The sequence below is a fragment of the Artibeus jamaicensis genome, unplaced genomic scaffold (assembly GCF_021234435.1).
Source record: "Artibeus jamaicensis isolate MK-2021 breed Jamaican fruit bat unplaced genomic scaffold, CSHL_Jam_final contig_2259, whole genome shotgun sequence".
Lineage (NCBI taxonomy): Eukaryota > Metazoa > Chordata > Mammalia > Chiroptera > Phyllostomidae > Artibeus > Artibeus jamaicensis.
In genome coordinates, this window is record NW_026521468.1 from 411,161 (window position 1) to 424,087 (window position 12,927).

The 12,927-nt window shown below is 44.2% G+C and overlaps 2 protein-coding genes across 2 annotated transcripts; both read right to left on the reverse strand.

Annotated features, from left to right (window-relative positions):
- Nucleotides 1-6,945: 6,945 nt before the first annotated feature.
- LOC119037504 (keratin-associated protein 9-3-like) lies at nt 6,946-7,338 on the reverse strand. Its single transcript, XM_037129717.2, has one exon. The coding sequence runs from the start codon at nt 7,336-7,338 to the stop codon at nt 6,946-6,948; it is 393 nt and encodes a 130-aa protein (XP_036985612.2).
- A 2,102-nt stretch (nt 7,339-9,440) lies between these two features.
- On the reverse strand, nt 9,441-9,833 carry LOC119037505 (keratin-associated protein 9-3-like). Its single transcript, XM_037129719.2, has one exon. The coding sequence runs from the start codon at nt 9,831-9,833 to the stop codon at nt 9,441-9,443; it is 393 nt and encodes a 130-aa protein (XP_036985614.2).
- Between the last annotated feature and the right edge of the window lie 3,094 nt (nt 9,834-12,927).

Sequence of the window (12,927 nt, forward strand, 5' to 3'; positions counted from 1 at the left end):
GGGCAACAGTGTTGACTGGTCCAAGCACAGGCCCTGGGTCTCCTTTGGGGGGCGGGTGCTGGGGGAGAGTGGTGAGAGAGGACAGGGAAGGGCAGGCGAGTGACACAGCAGGGGAACTGCTGCTGTGCTTAGTATCCCACGTTCCGGATTTTGAAATGCATCCTATTGGCAATGGGCATTAATGAAAGGTTTTGGAAGACGTCTGCGATGTAATTGGATCTGTATTTTAGAAAGATAACGCATTTTTTCAGTGGAGACCCATCACCGTCGTCATCATCATCATCGCTTACTGAGTATGAGGTCTTGTGCGGAGTGCTGTATATGTCCTATGTGTGTCTCACCACAGCTAACGGCGTGTGCAGTGTTGCCATCCTTGCCCTTCTACAGGTGAGGAACCCGAGGCACAGAGAGGCTATGTGACCAGTGAGCAAGTGACCGAAGTGGAATTTGATTCCACTCTTAGTGTGTCTTCTCTCACCCTCGGAGAGGGTGGCCGGGACTTGAGTGAAGGTGACCCTCAAGGTTAGTTGCATGTAAGATTGGTGGGAAGGGTGGGACCAGCTTATTGAAGCCTTGAGACCATAAGAGGAGTTGGTTTTAGAGCCTATTTTCTTGAGCAAAATACTATGCCACAGAACAGAGGTCATTGAAGGTAGGGACGGTGGCTGGGAGCTGTGAGGGTGTCCTGTGGGAGTAACGAGGCGGGCGTGGTTTCCGTCACAGAGGGCATCATGGTTGGGGGGAATCGAGCAGAGGGGCACATTAGGGATTTCTCATCACATCATCTGGTTTTCCGGGGACCACTCTCTGGGGGACACATCAGTTTCCACAACAAAACTAATATTCTTGTTTTTTAAGATAATTGGAATATCCTAATCTTATCCTCCACTAATAGCTAGTATTTCTTGAATGTATACCGTGTGCCAGGCATGGTGCTGAGTATTTTATGCACATAGTCATTCTTATTTCTTACAGTCTTATAAGACAGGGAACATTCTTATACCCACTTCCTGGTCAGTGACACAGAGAGTAGAGGTATTAAATCATGGTTTAAAGTTGCACGGTTAGTGACTAATGGCTATACCTCACACTTATCAATAAAACTCAGTGTTTTTGTGGAACTAAATATTGTAGAACTTGTCAGTTAAGCTCATTCATTGTTTCATTCTCGACTCAGCAAGCCCGATGCTCAGCACTGTGCTCGGTGCCGAGCAAGCAGAAAGAACCAGGTCAGGTAAGGCCCTACAGTCGCCGTGTTCATTCCAAAGAGGGGGGACAGAAAAAAACACTAAACAATGAGTGAATAAGAACTTCAGACAATGGCAAGTGCCAGTAGAAAATAGAACGGAGTAAAGTGACTGTGACAGGTTGGTAGTGCAGGGAGCGCGTCTGCTTTGGCTGGGGTGGGCAGTCTCCCCAGGGCTGGAGTAGAGTGAGAGAGAGGAAGAGCCGTAGGGAACGAGGTCGAGGAGGCAGGTGGGGGCCAGGCCGAGTGGGAACGTGCAGGTGGTTCTACAGAGTTTAGCTTTTATGCTAAGGGCACTGAGAAACCACTGGCTGACTTACGGCAGGAAGTGATAAGACGTAAGCCTGTGCCCTGGAAAAGGAACTGCAGTGGGGCCAGCGTGGAAACAGGCCTAACAAGTAAGGGGTGCAGGTGAGAGGGGGTGGTCAGGTTTGGGAGGCATTTCTGTAAGTAGAGATGGTAGGAGGTGCTGATCAAGAGCATGGCCAAGGACCATGTTTAGGGCTCAGATTTCCTCGTAGGTGAGAGGGCACTCTGAGCCCCAAAGCTGCCATCTGGGGTGGTAGGGAAGGGGGCAAAGATGAGTTCAGTGTGGGGCCTGCAGGGAGCAAGCAGCCTGCAGCCCAAGAGAGGGGGCAGGGCTGAAGATTTGGGGTGCTCCCATACACACATGAAACACGTACTTCCTGCTGGGTTCCCGGGCTGAGATAAAAAGTCACTTTTATGTGTGTTAGTCACAGTTTGTTGTGAACCTCTGTGTGACTTACCAACATCCACCTCCGAGCACCTGGGTCACCTGGGAGGATTTCTGGGCTGCCCTCCGGAAAATCCTCCCATGACGCCACCTCCCGCATCAGTAGTGACGTCAGTGTTGGGAGGTTTCGCAACGGAAGGCAACTCAATTTTCTTAAGCTCGATGAAGTGCTTCATCCCTTCACAAAAGCCTCCTAATAAAAATGCCTGCAGGTAAAATCAGTTGGTCTTTATTTCTTGACCGGCATTTCTTTAAATTTCTGGTGACTCCTTTTTCATATAGATCGGAAGAAGGAAAGACTGGTGTCTGGACTACCATCGATGAAACTGCTTTCCTTGCAGAATGTCCACTTTGCTGAGCATACGGGGAGGGGGTTCTGGGTTTGGGCTGGGTGGCAGACTCTGGGGGGCTTTACAGTTGCACCAGGACATTGTTTCTGGTGTGAGGTTATTGTGGAGACTGGTACAGATCTTGCCAGTGTGTTAGCCTGCACTGAAAATTAGTCTCAATTTGGATTTCTTTCGAAAACTGGGCAATGTTTTGCCCCTTGATGACAGCTGATATTGGCTACAGTTGTGTCACTGTATATGACCCAAAGGGGGTGACCCTTCCGCCCTCCATCACCTGGACATGGATGCTCCCATTGCAACACGCCAGCACAGACCTCGAAGCACTGAGTCACACAGCACATGCAAGCTTAGCCTGCCTTCCGCTGCCTGGACGTGTTGCCTGTTTTTCTTGGGGGTTTTAGGCCTTCAGTTGGATTCTCATGTATTCTTATAAAGCGGTAGAATACGCAGTCATTAGCAGAGAATTACGCCAAGTTAAGTAAGATATAGCGTGTGCTCTCTAAAACAAGCCCGGTAGGGAAAGTAGATGTTCAATGAACTTTGAATAATCAGGAGGGAAAGCATGTTTTTTAAGTCGGAGTTCTGGTTTTGAGGATAAGTCTGTAATTAACAACAAAGCGTCTGCTGTCTAGTCTCCCTGGCACAGCCAGCTTTACCCGAAGGTTTTTAATAGAAATGGTGGAACTTTCTTAACTTCCAAGCTAAATAGGCTGACCCTGCAGGGGTGGGCAGTACACACCCCCTCCCTACAGGGAGGCTGCAGTCCAGCCCTCACCCCCAGGCTTGCTGGCGGGGGTTGGGAGGAAAGAGAAGAAAAATAAGGAAGAAAACATGCATTGTTTCTATAATCCTTTTTTCTAATCGGTTACAGGGCCGTGGTTAATATTTATGACTCCCGTCTCCCTCTCCCCATTTGGTTGTTTTCTTTACCCTCAGCCAGGACCTCAGCCGGTTGGGCTTCTTTACTGGGTGGGAGTGATTTAACCTTTTCCAAAAGGCCTGAGTCCACAGTGGTACCGTCTTTTTCAGGTTATCAGTAAATGGGTTAACGTGGCGTTATACCACAAAGCAAAAGGTCACCAGTTCGATTCCTGGTCCGGGCACATGCCAGGGCTGCAGGTTCAGTCCCCAGTCAAGGTGCCTGCAAGTAACCTGATAGATGTTTCTCTCCCTCTTTCTCCTTCCCTTCCCCTCAATCTAAAAACAAATAAATAAAACCTTTGTAAAAAGTGAGCTAAGACTTTAACCATCACCTGGCCGCCATAGGCCACCACTTTCGTTAGTGGACGGGAGTAACATTGTGGGTGTCTAGGAATTAGTGTCAGTCTAGTGTCTCATGATCCCCGTGGTAGGCAGAATTTTCACTCCTTGAACTCTGAGCCTGGGTTTCACACCCATGAATATGTTATGGAACAAAAGGGACTTTGCAGATGTAATTAAGAGTTTGTTGACTTTGAAATACGGAGAGTATCCTGGATTACCCAGGTGGGCCAAGAGGTGATGTCCTTACAACTGGCAGAGAGGAACTTATTCTGGAAACCACAGTTTCCACAAAAGCCAACTTTAAATACACTGAACTTCTCCACCCTTTTTACATCTAGTTCCTTAATTTCATTTTGTACGAGTTTGGGCATCAGACTGAATTGGCTTCAGTCCTCCTTTTTCAAGGCTTTATTTACACTTATTCTCCTCGTCTGCAGCGCAGGTAACAATTTCTGTGCCATGGGACTGATATCAGTGTTGAGTGAAGCAAAGTTCACGTGAAGTCCCTTTAGCGTGTGGCCCAGAGTATGGGACTCAGCGAGGTCACCCACCATCTTCTCCTGCAGGCTTGTCTTCCCCATCGATGATTCTGCCTCCTTTTCTGCCTCTTGTCCCGTCTTTTTCATTGTGTCTTTTTTCTGTTTTTCTCCTCTGCTTTGTATTTTTCTCTCCCTTTTTGTTCTTTTCTCCATTCTTCATTACCTGAACCCACCCTCCATATTTCCTCCCATCCATTCTTGTTGTCCATCTACTCATGTCATGGTCAATGAACTTCAGTAAAAATGCCCCCCACTTTTGCTTTAGGATTTGTCATTGGGAACTGAAGTCCTTCTCCATCACTAAAGTACTTATGCATCTGAAACCCTCTTAGCTGTCGTACACAGGAAGCCATTTAGCACGGTGCAGCAGTCAGGGCTGTCTGAGATGTCCAGCTTTGGAAAAGCCGACAAACACTGACTTGGTCAAGGACTTACCGTTTTCACAGGTAGACAGTTGCTAGCGTTGGTGTACAGACTCGAGTGGGTCAGGATCGGTGTCCCTTCCACTCCCTGGGGTTTCGTAGCTCCAGGAGCCACATCTGCGTGTAAAGTAGGAAGGAGAGTGGGGTGAGGAGGAGGTGGGAGCACCGGCAGCGTGCATGCCTTGTATCAGTAAAGGAAACGTTCTCGGAGCCTCGCGGTTGGCTTCTGCTTGGATTTCCTAGGCCAGTCTCGTGTCTTCCCATTTCTGAAATGTATTTTTTAAATTCATAATCTTGTAGACAGTGTTGTAGTACAGATACCTTCAGGGTAGAGTACACAGGGCACTTTGGTGACTTTTCCCGTCTCTGTGTAGTTGGAACCACATAGTCCGTAGCCTCTTCAGATTGGCTTTTTACATTAAGCAATGGGCATTTAAGATTCTTTCATGTTCTTTTGGGGTTTGATAAATCTTTTCTTTTTATCATAGAATAGAATTCTATTGAATGGATGCACCAAAGTTTGTTTATTCATTCACCTACTGGGGGACATTTTGGTTGCTGCCAATTTTTGGCAATTAGGAACAAAGCTGCTATCAATGTCCACGTGCGGGTTTTTGCATGGATACGAGTTCCCAACCCATGCGGGTAAACACCGAGGAGCGCACCTGCTGTGGTGTATGGTAAGCCTGCGTTTAGCTTTGAAGAGACAGCTGAACTGTCCTCCAAAGCGGCTGCGCCATTTCACTGCCCTGCTGGTGAAGACTGAGAATTTCTCTTGATCCACCACATTTTGCTGCCATTCGGTGTCGTCATTGTGTTGGATTTTAGCCACTATAATAGGTGTGTGGGTTGGGCTCTTTTTCACTCACTCGTTTTTTTCCCTTTAAGAATGACCTTCAAGGCCCACTTCAAAGGCTACCTCCCTCGTGAAGTCTTCCCTAATGCTGCCCCCAGCAGAGCCCTTGCTGGTCCCAAAGTGATCTCCTTCTTTTTGAAATCCTGTTTTGGAGCCTTCTCTCTTCTTTGCAGTTTACCTAAGATATTACTTCCTGCCGCAGGCTCCATCCAATGCCTCTCCACCGTTTCTGAGGGTCCCTGGGCCATTACTGTCTTGTCCCCCTCCTTGCTCTGTCTGGCTCCTGGCTGTTCTCCTCTTCCCCCGAGTCAACCCAGACATGAAGCTCGGCTCCTTCACTGGTTTTTGCAGGAAAGTTGAGCATCCCAGAGGCTGTGTGTGGAAGCTTTATGTGGAGGGGTTGCAGAGTAACGCTCCTGACCTGCTGACTAGATCTCTCCTCCTTTTTACTCCTCACTTCTTTCTGAAGGAAAAAAATATTTCTCTCTCTGTCTCATGTGTAATCGGTTAACATCTTTCTCTTAAGCTTTTGGAGTTGCCAGCACGCACATCTCCTGGGACAGTCTTGTCGTAGGCTGAGCCATCGAGGCGTTTTGGTCACAAAAGCGTTCATCCCTAAGGTAGAGGGAGACTTTTTCTACCATCGTCACATGGTGGGTGTCTGTTTTCACACACGTTCTTTTTCTTGCTGGATAGTAAGGTCTCCAAAGATGAGAATTAATTCTTGATCTTTCTTATTTCCTTAGTCCCTTCCTGAGAAGTGGTGGTCAATACATTTTTATTGAATGATACACTGTATATGGCTTCAGTCTCTTTTAAAAAGAAACAAGTGTATGTCTCAGAAGTGGACATTTTTGAACTACAAGCAATTCACTGATTTCATGTTCAAGTGGAAACACAGACCACGATTTCTTTGCCGAGTAAATAACATTTATTAAGAAATGACAGAAGACACTATAACACAGATATAATTAAAACAGCCCACAGGAAAGGTCATTATGATGCACCCCCCAAAAAATGGATGAGATCAGATGTTGAAATATGGAAAAGACTAGTCTACTTCTCAGAAGCTGCAGGTTGGGTGAAGAGCTTCCATTCTCTCTGGTGACATCTGAGGACTGTCACTTGGCTGTAACCTGGTGTCTTTAATGTTGGAAATTCTTTTAGGTAAACAGAAGCTCAGAATAAATCACAGAGCAGGGGAAATTAGTCTTGTGGACAGTTCTCAAGGATGAAATCCACAATATGGCAGTAATTTCCAGCCCTGCCGGGAAATCAGGAAGAGCATATCCAAAGAGATTTGATGATCATCAGGTGAGTTCACAGCACTCCTATGTCTGCTGTGCATCAAGGTATTCATCGTAGAACAGAATCAAACAGAACTCACTGACTTGGTAGCTCCCATAACCGAAACCCAAATAGAAGCCTAAGAACCTGTTAGTGGTCCGGGGGGTGTCAAGGAGACAAATTGTTCAGATACTGTGTCCCAGTCCATTGAAAATCAGCAACCTGGCTTTAGCAGGTGGGCTGGCAGCAGGTGGGCTCACAGCAGTAGCAGCAGCAGGCTGGGCGGCAGCAGGACTGTCCACAGTAGGATGGGCGGCAGCAGGAGGCCTGGGCATGGTGCAGCTGGCAGCAGGTTGGGGGGGTGCAGCTCACCACGCAGCAGGGGGGCAGGCAGGTGTCCTCCACACGGCAGTCAGGGCGGCACCACCTGGTGCGGCAGCTCACGGCTCCACAGCCACTGCCCTGGCCACAGCCCATGCCACACCCGGTCCCACACCCTGTCCCACAGCAGGTTGGCTGGCAGCAGCTGGGCTGGCAGCAGGTTGGCTGGCAGCAGCTGGGTCCACAGGTCCCCCAGGAACAGCTGGGGAATCCACAGAAGCTAGTGGTGCAGCAGGCCATGGTGTCTGGGCTTGGGTTTCTCGTAGGCGTTTTGATGGTGACTTCTATGTCAGGCCTTTTATATACCCTGACCGGCTGCTATTTATACAATTCTTAACATACCTTCCTTGTTTTCATTTAAATTTGTTCCTCAGTGGGCCTCTGATTGGCTCACACTGAAATACTTATGACACATTATGAGTAGCAGTTCAGAAATGACTTTGTTTTGTAGTTTCATTTGGACCCCTCACACCTGTCCTCCCGTCCTTAGAATAGGTTTGTGGTTTTCCACGTTCAAAGAGTCCCCCTATTTTAGTCCACATCAACACACTTGCTTTATGGAGGTATTTATTCCACATGACACTCTGTCCAGACCCCTAAGGCTAAGGATAATTGTGCTCCTTTTTTTCACTATTAGTTTTTTCCTCCTAGATATATAGGCTAAATTCTCTTGAATTTAGGACATCGGGACACCCACTGAATTGGAAGAGTGCCTTCCGTCATGCATTATGTGGTGTCCAAGTTACTTACTCCAACATCACATCAAATTACCATCAGAGTTCGTTTTATTCCAACCCATTTGAAATGCGCAAATATTATTCGTGTTTCAGGCCAAACATCTTTTTTTTGTGAACCAAATGTCGTAATATATAAAAAAGTATCTAAAAAAGTGTGGGGCTTCTGGTAGTGCCTTAATGTTTATTGAATATGGTTTTGTGTGGGTGGAGTAAGAGGCATGAATCGCGGGTGCCTGAACCCCTCAGCGATGATTAAATAGAACTTTCAAGCTTAGCACCTCTCCTGAGGGAGTCCTTGTTTATGGCAAAAGAGACCAGGAAATGCTGATGTTGTTTTCTACAGCACATTTAGTAACTGAACCAAGGCTCAGAAACAAACATCTGGAGTTCAGACCTTTTGAAGACTATACTGCCATTCCCTTTATTCTTCTCTGAAATGTGTTATCTTGTGTGTAATATCTCATTGCTACTAATTAAATGATAGAAGTAAGTTCTGGAAGCTTGTACATAACTTGGAAAACACTTGTCTTATTTTTTTTGATATTTTGTCATGTATTTTGTCTATTGCACACAAATAACTTAAGAAATGAAAATTAATTAGTAAAAGGTATTTTTGGGGTCTAGATTTGTGCTAACTTATTAGGAGAACATTTTTTCAGATTGGAAATGCAAAGTATATAGTTGTTCCATATTTCTAATGCATGTGTCTGACAAATGGTGATGCTGTAACCTGCATAGTTGTTTATTCTGCTTTCATTTAGACCAGTGATATACCTCATACACACTTACAGCAATGAAGGTGAGTGTTGGGAGTTGAAGCTTAGAGATCCATTTGAGAATCAGTGGGAAGAATATAATAAGCTAAAGCATAGAAATGAAAACCTAAATGCTGTTGGGGAACAGTTTCTGATCTGGTACATATTTTAAAATCTACTTAGTCGGTAATACATTTTTTTTAGACATTGGGCATGCATGAAGGAGAATATCAGGTATGTTACAGGGAAGGGTGTTACATCTAGGTAGAATCTCATAGCTTCGATCAACCAGAAAATTTTAGCTAAAAGTGACCTTATAGGTTCATATCTAATTGTCATAGATTAGAGCCTGTAAGTATTTGAATAACTACAAACATTATTCAATACATGGAACATTTTATTAACTGATGGATGGAAGCATAATGCAATCTGTATTTAATCTTTCTGGTTTAGACTTTTATGCTTATGCCTTAGGATTATCAAAATAAAAACCAACTCTTCTTGAATTTCAGCTAAAGGTGGGCAAGCTTCAAGATAGAAGAAAGAAAATAACTCAGTTTGCTTAGCACATTCAAACATTTTATTTGAAATGAACAGGGGATATTCAAGGAGGAAGCAGATAGGAATCAAGAGATAGGGAATAGGACATCAGAGATGTCCCTGATGTGACACTCTGATACATGTTTTCAGGGGGCTAATTCAGCACATTCAAGATGTTCCTAAAACTTGTTATTTCTGAGTGACTTAGAAACATCATAATACTTAGCATCCAAGTAAAGGACATTTCTTCAGAAATCAAGAGTTTTCTTATGCTTCTCCATTCATTCTTAAGTAATCAGCAACCTTCTTTTCAACAGGTGGGCTGGCAGCAGGAGGGCTCACAGCAGTAGCAGCAGCAGGCTGGGCGGCAGCAGGACTGTCCACAGTAGGATGGGCGGCAGCAGGAGGCCTGGGCATGGTGCAGCTGGCAGCAGGTTGGGGGGGTGCAGCTCACCACGCAGCAGGGGGGCAGGCAGGTGTCCTCCACACGGCAGTCAGGGCGGCACCACCTGGTGCGGCAGCTCACGGCTCCACAGCCACTGCCCTGGCCACAGCCCATGCCACACCCGGTCCCACACCCTGTCCCACAGCAGGTTGGCTGGCAGCAGCTGGGCTGGCAGCAGCTTGGCTGACAGCAGCTGGGTCCACAGGTCCCACAGGAACAGCTGGGGAATCCACAGAAGCTAGTGGTGCAGCAGGCCATGGTGTCTGGGTTTGTGCTGAGAGTTGTGTTGTTAAGTTCTTGAGTTTTGGCTGCACCTTCTACAGCTGGCCTTTTATATAGTCCCAAGAGACAGCAATTTTCCTTATACTTAGCATTTTTCTTTGTCATTATTTACAAAGTTGGTCACTGATTGGCTAATACCTGAGTTGTTTAGAAAGTTATAAATAGCATTTCATGGCCTGCTTTGGTCATCCTCAATTAAGTCTCATTATATTTCTTTGCCCTGTGGCTCAAGTGAGGGCTCATTATGGAAGCCAATCATGGCAGCTCCCCCGATGATCATCTTGGTTCCACTGCTGCCCTGGCTTGCTCTGTCAAAATTGCCCTTTGATAGCCCCCAGGCAGAGTTTATCTAAACTGAACACTTTCTCCATTGGTGGCCACTCAAATAAGGGTCATGATTTTCATAAACAATTTGTCTAGACTTGGAGTAACTAACATGAGGATCATCAAAATGTGAGCACTCACCTGAAGCATCAACGTGGAAAGAAATGCCTTTCTGTGGTCAGCGTGTGCGAGTTACAGGATGCTCAAGCCCTTAAGGGTGTTTCTGTCTTTAATCATCAATCGACAAATTTCCAACTGAGACCCTTAAAGATTGATTTTTCTCTTGTAGATTATTTTCTGACTCTGCTAAATTAAAAATATATGCTGGTAATGAATGTACATTTTAACAAGTCAAACAGTCCAAAGACATACATAGAAGGGTTAATATTTTCCCTCCCTTCCCCAAAACACACACATCCTTTCCAAAACTAGTACTCCAGAAGGTAATCAACATTAAGGGTTTACAGGAGCAACTATAAAGGACACATGGACAATAACAAGGCAGGTGGAAACAGGAAGGAGGGCTGGGGCGGTGGGGAGGGATGGGGAAAAAAGGCCGAAAACTGTACTTGAACAACAGTAAAAATTGAAAACAAAAATTAAGTTTGGTGCCTGTTGTTCAACACCTTTCTTCCTGTTTTTGCAAACATGAACCAGCATATATATATGCATATAACTTCTAATTCAGTAAAATTGGGGTCTCCTATACATATTTATTTTTAAACAGTTTATAGTAAAACACATATAACAAAGTTTACCATCTTAACCATTTTTAAGTGTATAGTTCACTAATGTTAAGTAAATTCACATTGTCAGTTCTTTTTATCTTACAAAACAGAAATACTGTCTCCATTAAATAATTTTCCCATTCTCCCCTCCCTGCCCCTAACCCTTGGCAGCCACCATTCTAATTTGCATCTTGATGAATTTGACCACTCTTGGTATCTCATACAAGTAGAATCATATAGTATTTGTGGGTTTTTTGTGTGTGACTGGCTTATTTCACTTAGCATAATATTCTCAAGAGTCATTCCTGTTGTAGAATATATCTGAATTTCTTTCCTTTTTAAGGCTTAATAATATTCCATGGTGTGTATACACTATAGTCTATCCATTCATCCATCAGTGGACAGTTGGGTTGCTTCCACCTTTTGGCTATGTGATTAATGCTGCTCTGGCTTTGCAAACCAGCCCCCATACACAAAAAAACAGGAGAGACCAAGGAAAGAGGTAGACCACTCCATATTGGTAGGTGGTAGGTTTAAAAGGCAAGAGAACTTACTTATAAGGCTTGTCTTGGGTGACAGCAAGACAAGCAATGACTTCAACTGCCGGCCAAATCTTAAAAGTCTAGATGGAGGCTTTAACTGAATTTAGGCACATATACCATCCAAGTGGTCTTGGCAACTCATTGCTCTCTCAAGGCTGTGTCCTTGAGAACAGCTCCTGTTTGGGGAGGGTAGGTAGAGAGTACATTCCAAATGCAGGGGAAGGAATGAGGATCCTCAGAATGATCATGTCCAGCTCTCTGGTCAACCAGTGGTCATGTTCTCTTGATTACCTCCTCTAACGGCTACCATGAACATGGGTGTGCAAATCTCTCTTCAACACTGTGCTTTCAATTCTTTTGGGTATATATCTAGAAATGGAATTGCTACTTTATATTTTTAGGTAATTCTATTTTTAATTTTTTGTGTAACTGCTTCTTCATAGTGATTGTGCTATTTCACATTCCCACCAACAGTGCGTAAGAGTTCCGATTTCTCCACATTCTTGCCAGCCCTTGTTGGGTTTTCTGAGAGTAGCCATGGGTGTGTGGTGGTATGTAATTACAGTTTTGATTTGAACTTTCACAATTATTAGTGATACTGAGCACCTTTTCATGTGCTTGTTGATCATTTGTTTATCTTCTTGGAGAAATGTCCGTTCATGTCATTTGCCCAACTTTTGTTTTGTTGTTCTTGTTGAGTTTAAGAGTTCTTTTTATATTTTGGATATTAACCCCTTATCAGATATGTGATTTGCAAATATTTTCCCTCATTCTGTAGATTACTTTCCATTTTGTTAATTGTGTCCTTGGATGCACAAAAGTTTTAATTTTGATGTAGTTCAATTTATTTTTAATTTTGTTGTCTATGCTTTCAGTGTCATGTCCAAGAAATCATCACCAAATCTAACATAATGAAGTTTTCCCCCTATGTTTCCTTCTATGAGTTTTAGGTCTTTGATCCCCTTTGATTTAATTTTATATGTGTAAGATAGGGTTGACTTTTTTTTGCATGTGCATATCCATTTTTTCCAACACTATTTGTTGAAAAGAGTGTCCTTTCCCCTTGAATGGTCTTGACACCCTATTGAAAATCATTTGACTATATATGTGAGGGTTTATTTCTGGGCTCTCTATTCTATTCTATTTGTCTGCATGTCTGCCTTTATGTCAGTACCATACTATTTTGATCACTGTAGCTCTGTAACATAGTTGAAACCAGGAAGTGTGATGCCTCCAGCTTTGTTCTTTCTTCCAAAGATTTCTTTAGCTATTTGGAATATTTTGTGACTCCATACAAATATTAGGATTTTTTCTATTTCTGTGAAAAACACCATTGGAATTTAGACAGGAATTGAATTAAATCTTTAGATTGCTTTAGGTAGTATGGATATTTTAACAATATGCATTATCTTACCACATTTTATTCAGTAATCCTCTACTGAGAAGTCTTCAATTGTTTTTAGTTTGTGCTTTTGA